The following is a 19,725-nucleotide window of genomic DNA, read 5'->3' on the forward strand; positions in this document are numbered from 1 at the left end:
ATCATTAACTTCATATTAAAACAATAGAAATGAATGAATGGATTTACGAGCCCTTGTATGAGCAGCATGCTAATGAGTCTGAATGCATCTGCTATTCAACACAGTAAGAGTAGCGTGTTATTGGCTGCGCATGGATAGCCTATTGTGTAATGGCGTGTTGTACCATTACTGTCTGTAATTGTGTGAGTGTGTATGTCTGTGGTGACTGTGTCTGTTTGCAACTTGTGTGCACACAGATATTTACTGTGTATTAGAAAGATAAGAGTTTAGAGGTATGCGGTGTAATTAGTTAGGTGCACATGTGTGTGTTTCCAGCAGTCATCCATATTATTGCTGAAAACTGTAAATTTTCATCTCTCAGGGGGCATGTAAACCTTCAGGCTCGGCTATAAACTGAATCCTCTCCTTCGGCTTCACTTTAGCGTCCATCTTTTCCACGAGGTAAGCTGAAAACCAGCAACATCAGCACTGTGTTCTTTTTTTACAATTACTCAAACTGAAATAGTTTTACAATTTACAATGAAGTTACAATGAATACATGTTTTGTCTTTAAAATGACCTTCGCATACAACAGAGTGCTGACAGGATTCTGTCAATATATCGAGGAAACATGTCTACTGACATCTCCAAACTGTCAACACGTTTTATTTGTTTTCCCTACAATGTCCAATGCCACTAACAGAGGCATGATTTGTGTTTTATGGTTCTGTTGGGTCGGTATCAATATTCATGGTCTTGGACATTTCCATGCTGTTTTGTGCTAAATAGCAAATGTGAGCATGCTGACCAGCTAAGCTAAGATGCAGTATGACCTCTTCCTATGACTCCCCTTACAGAAAGACTACATTCATTTCATGTCCTCACAGGTAGTAAAGCAGTTACCACGTGTTGCACCATGTGGAGCAAATGTGGAAATCATGACACGTGGGAATTGCAAACATTATACCACGAACATGTCTGATTCTACACTTGTGAAACTCATGTTTTTTTCTATTAGGGTCCTATACAGGATTAGATATAGTGAAATAATCCAGGCAGTGCTTATTTTTCTTCCAACACATATTTGCCAAAGAAAATTCGTAATAGGTATTTTTAGAAAACACGGTTGTTGCTGTTGTTGTTCATGTGTGATCAGATTTGAAAAGGTAACATGCAGCACGAGAAAGGGCAGTCAAGAAACTAGCAGGACATAAACAGTCTGTGACAAGCAGGCGGGAGTAACATGCGAACACCTTGACAGACACAGACAGGTAGATGGGATGATTTATAAAGAGGAGTCGGTGAAGGCTGGGAACAATAAAATATAGAGCGAAAAGGGTTGATTGCATAGAGTGAATTATAGCGAGACAGTGAGTTATGAAAGAGAAAGGGAGCGAGACAATAGAATGAGATGAGGAGAGTAAGGTGGGATGGATGATGGAGGGACTTAGGGAGTAGAGGCAGAGGGTAAAAAGCAGAGATGGGGAAAAAACGAGGGGTGAGAGCAGGGAGATTAGGATGGTTAATCCTGGCAGGTCTAAAAGCTGAGCTTTTAAAATTTGGGTTAATTCCCACAAACCTTTGTTTTGTCCTCATGTTTTATGTGATGCTCTTGTGTGCGTTTGTGTTTGAGTGTGTGTACTGGGTGGAAATATGGGCAGAAAGAGAAGCATCTGAGCCTCCTCTCTCCATTGATTAAGTCAGTGAAGCTCAGTGAAGAGTGAAGACGAACTGCGTGCCAGTCTGCCTCTTGTTCTACCTCGCTTTATGTGTTCAAATCTATCACATCTTCTATTTTACAATAGTCTCCACACATTGTATGTGTGATTAAATCTATTCATCTTTTCGTCTTCCCATCCCCTCAGTCTCAGTCCCAGTCATTCGTCTCTCACTCTCACTTTTTTTGGAGAAAAACAAGTGGCCCACATTTCTAATTAATTTGAGACAGCCGCACAGAGAAGTGTTAAGAACACTGGGTAAGCAAACAGCAACAGCCTGACCTGAATAAAAAAATGCAATAGGCTCAGTCAGACTCATTTATTATTCATGTATTTAACCTTGATTCTTAAAAGAAACTGCCAGTGTGGATTGAATGTCATGAAAAATAACCTGCGGCGTTTTGACATCAATGCCTCTTAATCAGCTTTAATTTCATCATCTCCTCCTCTTCACTGGTTGGACCTCCACACCTTGTCACTGAGTTTTGGGCTTGATTGGGTGTTATTTTTTTAAAATCACATTGGATTAAAGTTACTCTGACACTTCTTTGGTTTGCGGAGATTAAAGACAGAATTTAATAAAATTGCAGCACATCAAAAGGATTAGACACTTCAATGACCTTAACACACCCAAAAATAAAAATAGTAAGAAAGCAAGCTGTCTTTGAGAGGTGTGTTTATCTGCTGCAGAAGACTGACAATGGTGGATTTCAACACCTATTTTTGACAGCAAAAAAAACTAATTATAGTACACTCAAAAGAAGTCACAACCTCTCAAACCTCAACCTGCAATAACTGATTATTGTTATTATGTTATGTTAGTAATAGTTGCATATATACACAACCAGAATTTATGGAGCAACATTAGCATTGATTTGAAAATGTGTTCATCCACTAACATACTGGAACAAACTGGAGCCAGCCAGGATCAGGATATTTTGGCTTTTTTACTTTTAGGGAGTTGTCATGTCGTCCATCTTTACAGTCGATTGTTCATCACTACAGCCGCTTTAAAAGAAAGGGTGATGAGTAGGAGAGAGCAGCTCTGACCTGTTGTAAAGGAGGATGTCAGGGGTCCAGATCTGGTCTGAAGGAAATCGCAGGTTCTGGACACCAGGATAGTTTTCTGGATTCCAGCTAAGGTAGATGTCTGTCCAGTACTGAGACAGAAAGAGAGGGATTTTCACTCAAGATTTTGTGATGATCTTACATGTTTTAAATGGTTGCAATAACTCTCATGCTCAGTAAAACTTATAATGTCCAATGGATAACTAATCTAATTGAACTTTTACAAGAAAATGGCACATTCAGTAGAAATAACAAGGGCTGTATCTTGCCAGGAAGGAAAATAAAGTGGAGGTATAAAATGATGCTTGCAGTATATGTTCAAAATGAAACAGCAGCTCTAAAGTATTAAGGAAGGAAATATGTTTGTAGCTACATTCAATGTAATATCTCTGCTGTGGATTCCATGCACAGGTAGGCTTTCATTTCACACCTGGACAGAAACACGTTTAAAAAAAGGCAACACCATTGCTTACTGAGCAAGATATGCTTCTTCTCTCTGCTGCTTAAAAACTTGCCCACTTCCCAAAGCATCAAGTCGAGATTTCTGCTCTACTGAACAGTGAGCGCCAAGCAAGCTGTGTCCTATAGCTGTTGCACAGACTAATTTGGCTAAAGGCTATGAATCTGTCTGTGGATTTTTTCTCTTTTTGGCATCAAGTCCATTAACAGTCAAGTTGACTGCCACTTAAATATGCTGCACTTTTCCTCCCTCTTCCTCCTCCTCGCCTTTGTTACACGTTCTGCTTGACAACCTGCCTGAGGCCATGTTTTCTGAGCATGCTGATGCCAGCACTGAACACAGACACACAAAAGTAGCATCTCTCACTCAGCAAAACTGGTGGCTGAGTTCCAATATTAAGAGTTTAACACGAAACTGAACTCTGCAGATAGCTTAAGAATACTTGGATGGGTGAGTTAACTGGATAATGTTAGATTATAAATATTGCTTTTAGTCTGTGAGCAAGTACAATTAATTAATCCAAAATACAATTGTATGTCCAGAAGTGCATGGATAAAATTCAATATCAAATCTGTAATAAAATCTTAAATATACAGTAATTAAATCATGTTTAGTTGATAATAATGTGCCCTTCTCAAACTTTGACTCACCAGCTGCAGCCAGGCGTTGGTCATCAGCACTTGGTTCTTCTCATCCTGAGGACAGAAATAGAAAAGAGAGAGAGAGTGCATTTTTATTTTGCATAGGAGAGGACAACCAGGTCAAATTCATATTTAATATAGTGGAAAGGGTGCTTCGTCATCAGCAAGTTAGTGCATTTGTTTTGCATATCCACAGAAGAACAAACCAGGCAACGTAAAACTGTAACAGCTGGTTTTATGTAGCCAAGTTTAGTTCTGTTGAATGATTTCACAGTGGAACGATATAACAAAGTTCACTTTTAACACTGAAAATATACTGTAGGTCCAGGCGGATTTAAACAATGCCGGCGAACTGTAAAATGTCATGCTGGCTCCAATAAAAAAATAATGAGACAAATCAAATCATATTCACAGAAAAGAAATCACAGTGTTTCTCTTCTCAATGACCAGATTTGTAGCAGGTTCATATATGTCTATTTATTTAAATAATTACATATGCTCTATAAATGTTATTATCTACTTGTGTAATATTTTAAAAGCAATAAATTGCCATTATTAAAACGTATTATTAACAACTAAATAAACAACAAAACAATTACTGTAAGTTTCTGCTTATAAATAACTTATTATTGTCCAAAATAAAATTAATAAAGCTGTGCAAATGGATATGTTATTAACAAGAATTAACTTCAGAAATGTTTTAAATGTGCATAAAGTATTGGGAAATGATGTTGCTCCAAATGAAAAACTTTCTGCTCCAAATGAAAAAGTCTGCACAGATTCTTCGGTGGAGGAGAGAGGAGGAGAAGGCTGAACAGGATCAAAGACGTTTCAGTGCATTGCATCTGTTTTTTGTTTATTTGTCCTTTTTCTGATCATGCAGTTAAAATGTTTGCACATATGGCAAACTCTCCTATAATGTCTTTTGTGGAAGCAGATGACCCAGATGATGGAGCAAAAGTCACAGCTGAAAGTAATAACTGGAAATGTGTGTGTGTCTCTTCAGAGATTTTAAATCCCCTCGTGGTTCATGTGAGCATGAAGTGGTTTGCAATTTATTTAAACTATGAAAATGGAATTGTGGGTTCTATAAAAATGTATAACCTTAAGTTATATTGAGTTCATTCAACTAGTCAAGGTCAGAAAACCAGATTGCATGCAGCACCCTGTAGAGCATAGTGCAGTGAACATACATTAAATATGCCAACTGACTCTGCTTGCAGTTCACTGGTTAAAGTTTTTTCTCATCTAATTTTTTGAGAAACAGATTCCATCCCCCCGCCCAGCTGGGACCAGGTCAGCAGACTGAGTTTAACAAAGTACATTTACTAAACTACTGTACTCAAGTGTAATTTTTAAGTACTTGTACTTGAGTGTATTCACTTTATGCTATTTTATACTCGTGCTCCACCACATTACTAGTTTAGTTAATTAATGAATAATTTTTTATAACCTTCCTGTTCATGTACCCCCAAATTAGGTGATTTTGAAATTCAGTTTAATCTTATAAACTTGAGAATTAACTGTTTTTCTGAAAATGCTGAAAAATTCAAAATGCACATTATCCACCAACATAATATAGACTTTTGTTACTCCTATTTCTACTACTCTGAAATCAGAACTTCTACTTTTCAATGCTATTATTGGTACATTCACCTAAGCATTTATTCCACTCAACACTACACATCAGTCTATTTTAGTTTCATGTTTTAACCCAGCTTTTAATGCCTTTGATTGTTGTCTGTGATATGAAAAATATTCCACAAAGTCAGAGAAAGTAAGAATGTGCATCCAGGTCATGACTCAGTTATAAAAACCCAGCGCACCACAGAGAGTCTCTCCCGCCGGGCTGCTGACAGTGCTGTCAGCCGAACACTCACCCTGGACACCAGTAGAGGAGGGTGAACCAGCGTGCAGTGAATCGACTGACAAAATGTGAGTCAACTCAAATAACTCGAGTCATCAACTTTCAGGGGACAGCCCTAATAATATACAGACTAATTGTCTTTGTCACTCTATTTATCCTTTGTTCCTTCCAATCAAAGACGAGACAAAGAGAAAAAAAAACTCTTTCTTGACTTCTGTTTTCTGTTTAATGAATGATGAATGAATATATTTGTGGGTGTGCTTCTCTTGTGATTTGTCTGTGTGTTTCTATGAGTCTCTATATGGACATGTTTAGCTAGAAACACATGGAACCTGACCTAGAAACATACGAGCACCAGTCAACACTGTTTACTTTAAAGATGATGAATAAATGAGTTGAATGAACATCTGTGTTTTAAAATTGCAGCATACTGGCACACATCTGGGTCTCGACACATCTATTACTGCTACATAACTGAATAAGTGATTCTCAGTTTGGAGGTGAAAATCTTATCTTATCTTTTGTTTAAAACGAGTATTTAAAAAGGAGCTCATTCAATTTTTGTGACAACTAAAAAAAAGGTGAGTAAATTTCTCTCTACCATATTTTCCATTCAGGGGATCCTCCTGTTATAGTATAATGGCATCATAACTACACTCTCTAAATTAGGTTACGTGTCCAATTGACACAGAAGCTGAAGAGAATCTGAGTAAAACATTCATCGCTCTTCCATTCTCCTCCTCACAGACAAATGTGACAACAACAACTCCCATAAACAAGGACAAACAAGCCTGAAATTGCCCCACTGTGAAAAGCATGAGGCCTTGTGGGAAGAACACACACACAAACCGGCATATCTGTGTGTTCTGACAAATGAGAGCAGACATCTGGCTTGTATGAAACCAGCATTTAACTCACTAACTCTTCCCTGAAGTGTCCGTCTCTGTGGACGGGCTGACTGACAAATGCATATACAGCCTGCAAAGTGTCTCGCAGGTTTTTGGTCCTCTCTGGTGGTTAATGAGTCGAGGAGTCATTTGAAGGCCTCCTGCTACTCTGAATTTTTACAGTTTGAAAAGTCATTAAAGATAGCAGACCTGGATTGATTTCTGGGTCACGCACTGGAGGACCGAGGAAGAAATGGTAATTTTTAAAAAAAAGTGTCTGGGGTGTTGAACGCAGGTCGACACAAAACAGTATCAAGACAGCCACTGGGAGAGTTTGACACCTCTTATCTCCAGTCTTAGACAGCATGAAAAAATGTAGATTGAGAGTAAATAAGCAATGAGACATGAAATATGATTAACAAAGTCCTTATGGAGCAACAAAAGGACTTTAAAGGCTTATCAGACGTCGAAACACTGCTCAACACTTTCTAAAACTCACACAGGATTCAGAGAATTCTTTTGCCAAACAACCTTTGTGTTATTTCATGCAGGGTTACTGAATGCAGCCAACACTCTGGGACTGGGTATCTTTGCAAAAAAATCGATGCTCAGCAGCTTTCACTAAATGAATAAAGATGAAAATGATTGAAACCTTATTGTTAAAAGAAAAATGACAGACAGGCAGGTTGCGGCCATTCCCACTTTCAAGTAGAAAGTCAACACATGAACATTAAAGAACAATGTATGAAAGTCCTCAGCCATAATTATTATGTGCGGCAGTCCAGAGGGTCTTTATGTAATAGAAGTGTTGTTCCACACTGTTCCACACAAACCTGCTGCTGGATGTGTCGCTTATTTCATAGATCCCCCACGGCTTCTATACACACATTAAACTGAAAGACACTGATAGAAAACACACTTTGCAAAGTAAACACCATGCCACACACACATAATACAAGTGAATGCTATCACCACTCACCACATCTATGATCTGCAGCAGTGTGAGGCCCAGCTCCACCAGGATGGGGGCTGAGTCATTGATCACAGGTCTCTCCAGTCGATTGTAGTTAGCCAGCAGCTCTTTGTACAGCCTCCTCTGGTGTTCTCCCTGCAGCGACCCTGGGTGAAAACAAAAGAAACACGGTTTGTGTGATGATCATTTTAAATACAAAACACTGATGCCTCAACTCAAAAGGTCCTAGCTCGGATAAAATTAGGAAATGGATCTTCAGAGTTGAAAGTACACTATGCACCTTTGGTCAATACAGATAGTAAAGACCCCTCCTTGATTTATAGACACAGTGTGTGCAGTATTTTGGTTTACATTTAAAACCATAAATCTAGTGCTGGATTAATGATGAGGAGGATTTTTTTTTTAAATTGCTCTCAGTCTTTTGGCGTGGGCCAGCCCTTTCCTGTAAATCGTGCTTTGGATCATATTCTTGTGTACTGAGGCTGAATTTTAATCCAGAAAGTAGCTTTAATGGCCTTCCTAACCGTTTACCCTTCCTTTTATGGCATTAGCCTGAATTATAATAACACGCTGCCATACACGGTACCTGGGTTTGTACAGTCTGTGTCAAGACGTCCCAGATTCCTACAGTACGTCCTGTAAACTTGTGTTTGGTATGAACAATGTATAGTAAATTTGATGAATAATGTATAAATAAACGCATGTGCTGACATCTGCATACACACACACACACACACACACACACACACACACACACACACACACACACACACAGGAGTCAAGGAGTGGCAGGACTGTGAGTCAAGAGTGATTCAAATGATGTGCTCATTGGCCCGACTCTCATCACCATTATTGATCCTCTCATCCTCACCTTCCACACACATTTAGCACTATCCATCTGTCCCAAAATAAAGGGAGACACACGAATACGTAGGCACACATATACGCTATCAGTGTAAATTTTATTGACCTTGGCCTACAGAGTGCTTATACTCTATTTATGCTATACTATGTATGGATACCCTCCCTGTAATGTAATGTAATGTTTCTCCTCTGATTGTCAGTAGATCTGAGGTAGATCGTCCCAAAACTCCTGCAGTTTGAATCTGGCTTTACAAAACAGCACACAGGCCGCATATTGTTATGAACACATTCCGTGACATACATAGCGATACACGGAAGTGTAGAAATATACACGATAACAGGCACACACGACAAATATGAAACATAGTGGCTCCCACATCTTCTTAGGGAGACTTATTAGATACAGACATCCACTGTAAATGAGAGATAAGGGGAGAGGTTTACAGAGAAGGAGGGGAGCGAGCCCTACAACCCTGTAAAGCTGTGAAGACTAGAGGAGTGTTTTTTGGCCCGGCACAGTGTTGATTGGCCCATTAATGCTGTAATGAGGAGAGTTATGGCAGGACTGAGCCTGAGGTCTGAGACCGAGGAGTTACGAGAAGCTGCTCAACACAGCCGAATCATTGCTCCCAAGGAGCCACACAGGCTGATTAATACATTAAACTGCGTCCTCTCTATCAATGCATCAGAGGTTTGATTAAGGGATGAATCCATTCACACCCACAGACATGGATACAGACATGGACACCATACTGTCTTTCTGTCTGTAAACATGTTAAAAAGGACACCCTGGAAAGTGCTCTAATAGCTGTACCACTCATGGTTTCTGCAAACGTAAAACCACAATATAAATAAATCAATACAGCAAAGTCATAAAACTGTATCTATGGGCAATGTCATTTGAATACACACATGCACTCAAATTTAACTACAACCTCATCTGCAGCTGCTATCCTGCCAACCTCCCTACTGTCTCTCCTGTGTTTTATTACTGTGAATTGTGAACTGAGGTGCACACAAACATAACTGAACTAATAAAGTCAGTGAAGAAGAATTGAAAGATCAGTCTCCATCATTGCTTGTCTCATAAAACCGTGTTTGGAAGGGATTAAAATGATCAAATCAAATAAACCACCCTGCCAACTTCAATTCACAAACGAAACGTGTGCAGCATACGCCAGGGATGAAGGGATACATCCATTAGTTGTTGTGTTTTTTTTTTTCCTATCCATCTCACTAATGAAGCTGCTATGAGAAGCTGGCAAGAAGAAATCATTTTCCAAACACAGCAAGAGGCCTCATCAAACAAACTCCAGCAGAGGGTGGGGGGGTGGATTGAGTTGGAAGAATTGTCGTTTGTTCTTCACCCTCTTTCTTTATTTCCATGTTCTCCACCTTTGTCCTTTTACTTAAAGGTGATGGAAAACCCTCTGGAGAGTTCCTCAGAATGGTAATGAAAGGAAGTCAATCGTCAAGAAGCCTTATTAGGTTCTTAAAAGCTTTATTTATTCTAATGCTAACTTTTAATCAAACATATTGTTTGTTTAAGATGCATTGGGCCAATAACAGCACAATGTCACAATCATTCTTACTGATGCTCTTTTGTTTAAATACATACTGTAAGTGTATGCGTGCAATATACGTTTAAAAAGCAGAATAACATTATGATGCGCATAATGATGCGTTTGACCTTTGACCTGCTTTTGACCTTTCTGACACTAAACTGAATCACCATCTTTAGTCTTCATTACGTGTCGCTTTACTGTAGTTAGTTTGACCTTTTAATATTTACACACTCAGACTTTACTACTAAAGTGGCAAAAAAATAGAGCGTCCTAATATGTATATCAATTGTCTTTCTATTAAACCCCTGGGTGCTAATGCTAAGCAACTAAATTAGATCAATACTCCATCAGTTTAACCCCATTGTGGTCATTATAGGAAATGTCAGGGGTCACCAGTGTGTCTTGTTCTGGTCTGCAAGAAGGTCACTGATTGGTGGACTTATCCAAATGATCAATGACGAATAAAATGTGTCCATCATTTGTAAATAGCTTAACACTAGTGGTGGGCGGATTGATGCAAATATCGATAGTATCGATACCAAGTCTGTATCGGTATCGGATCAATACTAACCTGGTGAGACTTATTCTTTACTTTAAATTCCGCTCTTGTTTGCAATGCGGTTTCGGCAAGCAGGCACACTTTGCCCCCCCACTCTTGTGTTTAGATGTTGTGCCGTCACGTGAGTCTAAGTAGTTAAGTCTAAGTAAGTTTTTTTTGTGTAACTGTATTTTTTTATGTCTTACAAAAAGGGAACTATAATTAAAGACAGAAAATGAGCTTTGAAAATGAAGTTTGTTATCTATGTCAAACTCAATATCTCAAAACCACTTCGACTGCAGAAAGAGTCTTTCAGTTTCAAGGTCACACTGTGTCAGACTTAGACACACAAACACACACTAATTTAAAATTCACTGTTGCCTTTCTTTGTCTCCTCTGTGCTCATTTTAACTTCAAACATCCCACAGACAGAGGTAACATGTTTTTGACCTTATTCATGTGCACGTTCAACACCGAAGACACTGACGCGTACATGTTAACTTAAACTCACTGATGTAGCACACCGAGGTCGCCCCTGAGCTCTGTGATGTCTGCATATAGAATTAGTTCAAGTTTAATAAGCAGAGGCAGGCTCCTCCTGGGCACCTTAGGGACCCCGAGGACATCAGCACCCATGGGGACCTTTTATTTCAGCTCGGCAGAACCCCACAAAATATTAACACAGTTCACATATTCAGTCCCCTTTGAGACCAAGCCAATTTTCTCTGTGTGTGTGTGTGCGCTTCCTCAATATCATTGGAAGAATATTGGATGTGAGAAATATCTTGCATATTGTTGTAAAATAGAATCAGATGGAAATTAAAAATGAGAGACATGAAAAGATGTAAAGTGAGTCTGTATATATTTATGCATTATGCTTTTTGCCCTGTGGTGGTGAGATGTGTCCAAGAATGTGTCGTCCTGCCTTTCAATCAATCTGCAATAGGATGGGCTCCCATCCCTGATGGAAAGTTTTAGAGACATTCAGAAGGACATGAATAATGTTGTCTGTGTTTTTGGAATGTGACCCACTATTTTGGTTTGGTGATTTAAAGGAACACATTAAGAATTGACAACACCACGGGAGATTCTTTGAAAAATTCATATTGACAACTGCTACCACTGACTCAGGATAGGACAGCTGCAGCCATGAATTCAAATAAAGGATCATTTTTCCCTGCATCAGCTAAAAGGGAACGTTTCCTCATATTGTGTGCAGGCTATGAAGAAAATTAAATTTAGGACACATGACAGCTCTGCACAAAGCAAAGAGAAGAGGGAGAAAAGGCGGCTATTTTGCTCAGCACTGTTGTTTGTTGAAAAGAAACAATGTCAGAGGTTATAAAGATGCTTTCAGGCTTGTCCTGCACGCATCAAATTTTAAGTTCATTGCATTCTTTTTCATTTTTCCAGTTTATTCATTTAGTGACTAAGTTCTAGGTCTGTCAACATTAGTTTTGCAAATGAGTACATTTTGGTTTGTTTTAGCACTTTAGCATTGCTCTGAGGGAACAATTCTTAATACATAAGCACCAAAACACCAATGGCAGCTTAACTATCCTTATTGTTGTGTGCTAAGAGAAATAAAGGCTCTGCAGGGTAGACCAAGAGAGCCAGCTGAATGTTCAACTTGCAAAACTTAAATATATAAACTTTGGGATATTAAATGTACAGGTACAGCTCTTAGCATTGAAAATCCCACTGACTAAGTTACATCCTTGTGTAATCTTAAACTTAAATTAAATTTACAAAACATACATTTTCTAGCTCATTTTTAGCTCATTAAGTATCACAGAGTTGAAGGTCTAATCTGATTTGTCATGATTTTGTAAATGGTAGATAATTAATGAATGGATGGGCATATTGTTAGTTTGTGAGAGAGTTTTGCATATTCACACATACGCAGTGCAATGAGGTGGTGGGATTCAACACATTTTTTAATATGCAAATGTAAATAACTATTAAAGGGGAAATGAGAAGCACATTTTCCCATCCTTCCTCCATTACTCCCCCTCGAGCCTCTCCATTCTTCACGCCTTCTTTCCGTCTCATGTAAAAGTCACTGCAGATTTTGGAAAACCCTCCTTTGCTATTCTATTCTCCATTTTTTCATTCTTATCTATTTTGACTGCACCTCTTTCCATCTATCAGTGGCTTTATCCCTTTACAAGCTTTTCCAAATCTTGTGATATCCCTTCTTTTGATCCCTCTTTCTCTATACGCCTCTCTCTCTCTCGTTAGCTCCTTTTCAGTCTCTGCCGCCTTGTCCTGGGTTTGCTTTCAGTGTTTTTGTCCTTACTTGAAATAAATGAGCACACAACAATTAGGTTGTAAAGAAATAAACAAAAAGCTGAAAATACAGTTATGATCAGTACAGTCACCAGTTAGCATCTTTTTTAATGGGTCAATGCGTTCAGATGAGGATTGCAAACACTCATCACAGGCTATCCAAATACAGATGGCCTGAGGGACCCATTCTACCTTTTGCTTTTTCAGACACACATACACACATGAACTAAAAATCTCATATTGGATTACTTTTTTAGGCAGAGTACTAAATGACCATCTCTTGCATCAGGGTGTTTTAGTGCCCCTGATGAGACGAGCTAAACCTATCCAAGCTGAGCCACTGTCCAACACACATAATCATACACACTTTCAGCTTGTAGGATAAAACAACACAAACATGTCCACATACAGGTTGAGTTATTTGTTGCTTTAATCTCTGCTGTCCAACAGAGGACAACGTCCACAAATCTAAGTCTCTGCAAAATGAAGCTTCATTATTTCAGTTAAACAAATCAAGGTGATATCTAAAACATACCTTTTAGTAATAAATGGTTTTTTGTGTGTTACTATCTCTCCACTGCCACCGAGAAAAGAGAAAGCATTAAAAAAAACATGTATTGTTTTATGAAGTTATCAGGTCTTTAAGATGTGTGTGACTGACAGAGAGAGAAAACCTACCATAGCAATGATGGTTGCTGCTTACTCCAGGTTTTAAGACATCCCCTCATTCTATTGCTTGTTATACTCTATACACTGGGTTAGCACAGTGTAGCTGGGGATCCGGATAATGTAATGTAAATCCTGATAAATACACAGTGAAAAAAATACAAAACTGTGGCATCAAAGGGGTTAGGAAGATGAGAATACAAGTACAAGAAAACAAGCCATTCATTTCCATTTAGCCCAACATTAAGTTACATGCTGACAGAAAGTTCTTTTTTTATGCCTATTCCTAAAAGAAAAAGCTAACACAGAAAGGATTATTTTGAAACAAACCCTTCATTATTTGGAATAATCTTATTTCATAAGGTGGTAAACATGCTTGCTAAATCTCAAAAACCCATTAAGGAGCCAGATCTATTAATCAGTCTGGAACATAACTCTCTCTGATCCCAGAATACTCTGGGACAGAGGTACCAGAGTTATGAACCTGGAGGGGCTGCACAAAGAAACCGCTGACAGACCGCCACTCCCTGAGGGGCTGGACAGTCGACAACATGACAAATGCTACACATCTACAGTAATTCTGATGCAAATATCTTGTGTTAGTCTGTGTGGGAGAAACTTAAAGAGTAAAATAAACAGCACTGCATATATACAATCCAATGATGTTGTGAAGGAGTGGCTCCCACAATGAATTATTGTTTACGTGAAGCTATGTTAGATTTGCCAAATTTAACTTTGACTTTGAAGCTGGAACAATACAGACAGGAGGAGTTATAAGCTTGGATCAGCACATTACAGCACGCTGTTTGATCATGATAAACATGAAAAGTTGACAGTGCATGACAGAGTGGGTGCATGGGAAAACAAAGAAAAATAGAAGCTTACAAATGGCAGTTACAACTGCAAATCCAAAACCATTGGGATACTGTGTAGAAAAAAACAATACTACTAAGTACTCTACTGTATTCTACTTTTTTTTTTTTTGTACATTTTATTGAAACACTGGAATTAATGACATCTCTGCAATTGGACCTCAGGTTGTATCCATTGGCAGGCCTGTTCATTTGTCACCCGTGCTTTAGAATATAGAAGACAACCTCACATTAGTGTGCCAACGAGCCCCTGCCAAATGTATATTCTGACACTTCCCTTCTCAGACTTTTAAATGGATGGCCATCTATCTCCCCTTTAGATTATGGCCAAGACCTTGAAAACTGTCATTTAACTGTCTGTAAGAAAAACACCCCAAGGTGAAGAAATAATGGGACTCAGACCTTATGGTGTCTGGAACAAAGTGTGTGTCCGTGTGCATGCATGTGTGTGTAAAAGGTGCACTGTCTTGTATTCATGTTTTTTGAGAAACAAGTGTCCTTCAAGAGACACAAAACCTAAAAGGATACTTGTTTTGGCTCCACTGTTACTGTGTAAGGATTTATATGTGTATGCATTCACACGTGTGTAGCTTACATCTTTCTGCCTCTAGAACTAATCAAGTGCATTGATTTAAATTAAGGTCACTTGTACAATGGTCTAGCACCTCATTATTTCACTTTAAATCATTTGGTGGGGGGATGAGTCAGGGGAGGTCAGCAGTGAAATATCCAGATGTTCAGCAGCTTTAAGCCTTCATGTTAACCCATGTGGCTGGCTGATTGTCTAACTTGTTTAAAAAGACAGACAGGGAGGACAGAGAGGGGGAGCGAATCAGAGAAATTAAATTAAAGATGTTAACAGGAGGTACAAAATGAGGGAGGTGAATGCATATAAATGTACGAGGAAGGGAGAAGAGGGAGGTGAAAATAATGTGACAGTTATACATACATATACATACATATACATACATACATGCATACATATGAGAAACATATGAATTCTAGTTCACAATGTATGAATGTTCATATCATACCTTTAAAAACACTAGAACGGACAAAAAAGGCAAAAAAAGGGACACCATGTCACTGATAAGAAGCAATGTAGAAAAATCAGGATGAGGACGAAAGGGTGTGTCGAAGAGACATGAGGGAGTGTGCAGAGACAGATGAGCGACAGTAAAGGAGACCACAGGGATTAAAGTAATACGATCAATTTGACATAATCAATTTCATCCCATTTTCACTTTCTGCAGCTGCCTGGTAAAGTTTTTCATGTCTCTGTGTCTCTTTGTACGTTTCTCTGTAACTTAGTGGGTTTCCACGTGCTCATTACCACTGTATGTGTGGCACACTCAAAGCAACTGATGAGCCATCCATTAATGCATCATTCCCAGCATCATGTGACAATCAACAGGCGAGCAGGGATCAGAGCCTATGGCGTGGTGTGTTAATGGAGTTTTGGATGGATGGATTCATAGAAGAGAGATTTATAATCTATGGTTGAATGCTCACAGCCCTAAAACCATTGGATGTTTAATCCTAATCCAGGAGCTAAGACCTTCACCCTGTTGCAACCCCGAGTGCTTGACTACCACATCCATGTTTCTACGCCATTAAACACAATCTACCATGCCTAGCATATTTTTGAAGAACAAAAACTATAGAAAGCTCCACTGGTTATATATATATGTTGGTTTAGGGTGTTTATATACAGTTATATATACAGATTTAAACTTTTGAGGTAACTTGAAGGCAGCACAGCCTGTCAACCATTTTAGTGTTGTCAGTGAATGAACCGCAGCACTTACACCACCTTAACACACGTCTGAACTGCTGAACAAGCGCATAAAAAGTCAATTTTACATAAACTTCATGATTAGACAGCACAGAGTCTGGCAAAGTGGTAAATTGCTGAGCATAGAAAAAACAAGAGGCAGACAGACTGCGGAGGAGTCAGCGAGAGAGACAGAGACTAAATGAAAGAGACAGAGGAAGACATCGGGAGAGATGAGGCGTTGCACTGAAATCAAGCAGATAGTGCATCTGTGCCAAAAAAAAAAATCACTCTTACCAGTCTCTGATCCTCAGAAAAATAAATGAATTGGAGGGTGTATGTATTGTTCTTTACTGCAACTGAATCATGGGATATTCAGTCTTTTATATTAAGTCACCAAAACAACAATGTCCATTGCCTGAGGGGAAAACTTGCTCAGTGACAACTTAGCCACAATTACAAATCTGAATCTATTTTTACAAGACTGAGTATGTATGTTTAATTCACTCTGTCATTTGTTTGCACAGCCGTGTGGAGCCTATGTCGTCACAAAATCATGTTTCTATTTAAAGGAAACTAAACTGTCCAATCACACCTCTATTGTCTCTGTTTCCTTGACAGGCTAAAGCTGCTTATCAATGGTACAGTGAATGTGAACGTACTAGGCCTACAAGCAGAAAGCTGGTTCTGTAACACATGCACATCTATCTATCTATCTATCTATCTATCTATCTATCTATCTATCTATCTATCTATCTATCTATCTATCTATCTCGATAGTTGCTGCAGAAAATTGTTTGAAAGAGACGTTCCCACCTTGTTTGCAGATTTTTCTTTTCTTTTTCTTTATTGTTTAAGAGAAATGAAAGAAGAAAACTACAATTTTGAAACTCCGTTCTAAATGACATGACAAGTGTAGCTTTATGTCTGTTGCGGTGACTTCACAGTAGGAGAGACACAATCTGGACACCAACATTGTCCCACCATGAGAGAGCAACACCATCTATCATCTTCGGTCTTTGTTTCAGTCGTCAAAGTCGTTTCTCCCCCAATACTTCCCAACAAGATTACCACTGTCTGGATCAGTGTCTGGATATGTGCATGGTGAACACACACACACACACACACACACACACAGACACACACACAGATAGGTTTGAAAGCATGTCTCCAGAAAAGCCTCTGTGTCACAAACTGGTAAGTAAACAACCCAGATGTTACAGAGGCTGATGCTGATGGTGATGATGATGGGATGGGGCTTAGTAGAGAATTAGAGATGTACATCCATATCTCACTGCACACGAATGAGCGAACATTAATGCACACACTCCTGTCACACACACACACACACACACACACACACACACACACACACACACAAATAAATGCAGGCAGACGTGCACAGTGAAACTTTTAGTGTAATAACTCGCTCTTTTACAAAGGTACATAACCTTTGACATTCAGTGTGCAGAAAGATGTGATTATGTATTTATTTATTTTTACTAATTCACACTAAGATACAGAAGCCAGTGTCATTCAATAGAATACTTGATGGCTCAAATTAAATTCAGGTTTTTATTTAAAGGTCTTTAATTTTACTAGCTTCTCAAACAAAAGTTTACAAATTGTTAAAAAATGCTTTTTACAAAGTCCACACCAAAAGTCATGTCCCTTTAGGAATGATATATAAATGTAAACTGATGTCGAGATTATCCCAAAATCCATGCTAAACGCATGTTTATAATAATAACACATAATAATGTAATATATTGGTGATTTCACAGCTAAATTGAGCATTTTCTTATAGTCCTGATTCATCTAAAAACTTCTCCTGCAGACCTACCTTTGAACAGCATGGCCGCACAAATATAAAATCCAATCGAACACGGTCCCCAAAACTTGTGGCACCGCATCCTGGCACCGCTCAGTGGACACCGCCGGTCCCCGACAGCGGGCTCTCAGTGTCGGCTAGAGAGTGAATGGGCTCCGGCTTGGCGGCGGTGTGTACATGAGGCTGGTGAGAGAGATGAGTAGGAGGGAGGTAAGAGTGTGTGAGATAAAAAAAAAAAAGAAAAAAAAAAAGAATGAGTGTGGAGTTCAGATAGGCGCGTTCACGCTGCTTCAGAAACAATCACGCGGAGTGATTTTGTGAACTTTAGGATGTTTGTTTCCAAATGACATATAACCAATGTGCCATTTAAATCCTAAAATTGCTCATGTTTTTTGTTGAAATCGCATTTTCCAAAAGGTTGACTTGTATATTAACGCTAACACGCGACATCAGTGTCCTAATAAGCTCTACTAACCTGATAAAACCAGCTGTTTTGTGTCTCGTGCGCTCACCTGTCTCCGGGATGTGCTCACCTGCTTTTAAAGATGTGAGCGTGCAGCAGGGGGCAGTGTGACGTAAACAGTTTGTGTTTGTTGTTCAGGAGTTTGTTCAGGTGTTCACAAACTGCACTCTATCTTTTACTGATAGTCCATTTCTCACCTAAAATAGATGCTTCTGTGCCCCTGTGACATCACAAATGAGGGTGTGTCCAGAAGAGCAACATGCCAGTTGATTTCATTTTAGTATTTTAAATAGCTCTGATCTTATTTCTACTACTAATCATCATTTTACTGACTCTGAAAGGGGTTCCTTGTGATGAACCAAGAGAGAACTATGACCCAGCTCTGCAGGTCCAGAGGGACCTTTTATTGTCTTTGTTATGACTGTGGTCATGTTTGTTTGTAGTCTGTGTATGTTTCTTTGTGTGCCCTGTGCTTGTGTCTGCTATTTCATATGCAAATAGGATGTGCCATCCCCAGGAGGCGATTGGTGCAGTAATTTTCCAGTCCTGGCTTGTGATTGGCTGGGCCTGAAAGCCCCAAAAATAAAAGGAGCCAAGATGGCGGCTGCCAGGTGGACACCATTTCCTCATCCTCCTCCTCACCCAACTTTTGCCACATGTCCTTTTGCCGAACTGTCTGTATGACCTTAGAAGTAGCTTTTTGTTTGAAGAGTAGGGGTGGACTGCCATTTTGTTTGATCGTGTTTTCTCCTGTTTTTGTTAGTTTAGGGAGGTAAGTTTATTGTGATTTTGATTTTCTGAGCAAAGTGATTTATTTTTAAGATAGTTTGTTTTGGCCTGGGTCCACCCTGAAGTTGATACCTTAGTTATAGTTTTTTTAAAGTTGACTTTTGTAAATAAACCTTTTTTCGTTTGTGCATAAAAACCTGTGTAAGTGGCTACTTGGGACTCGGGGAAGATTGAGGCACCTACTTCTTGTTATGCTCTAGGCCCCTAGACTGGGGCATAACAGTCTTTTAGAGACATTGTTTTGCTCTCATCAGCACAAGAGCTCTAAAAACTCACTGTATGCTACCTGTGCAACACCACAACGGCAGACGAGCAAAGTTAGTGACTTGCTGGTAAACGCAGTCGAGCATTTAGAGGAAGACAGACCAAAAGGAGAGCGAATATCGGATTTACATTCATCATGTGGACAGAGACAAAACTCCAGGTGAATGCTAATGTTGCTCTGTGACTGCTCAGTGTGTAAATAAGAAATATTTTGCTA

General features: G+C 39.1%; 1 protein-coding gene across 3 annotated transcripts in view; it reads right to left on the reverse strand.

Moving 5' to 3' along the window:
- LOC104920006 (neuronal acetylcholine receptor subunit alpha-7) overlaps nt 1-19,012 on the reverse strand; it is a 29,786-nt gene extending 10,774 nt beyond the window's left edge. Inside the window, exons 1-5 of one of the 3 annotated variants that reach the window (XM_027283941.1) lie at nt 18,526-19,012; nt 18,005-18,175; nt 7,600-7,739; nt 3,876-3,920; nt 2,748-2,857 (exon numbers count right to left, since the gene is read on the reverse strand). In XM_027283941.1, coding sequence (XP_027139742.1) covers nt 2,748-2,857; nt 3,876-3,920; nt 7,600-7,739; nt 18,005-18,074 — 365 coding nt within the window. In that variant the 5' untranslated portion in view covers nt 18,075-18,175; nt 18,526-19,012. Of the gene's footprint in view, nt 1-2,747; nt 2,858-3,875; nt 3,921-7,599; nt 7,740-18,004; nt 18,176-18,467 lie in introns of all 3 variants that reach the window. The other 2 variants (XM_027283899.1, XM_027283875.1) reach the window with 2 other exon arrangements.
- Nucleotides 19,013-19,725: the final 713 nt, after the last annotated feature.

The sequence above is a fragment of the Larimichthys crocea genome, chromosome I, assembly GCF_000972845.2.
Source record: "Larimichthys crocea isolate SSNF chromosome I, L_crocea_2.0, whole genome shotgun sequence".
In the NCBI taxonomy this organism is placed as follows: Eukaryota; Metazoa; Chordata; class Actinopteri; family Sciaenidae; genus Larimichthys; species Larimichthys crocea.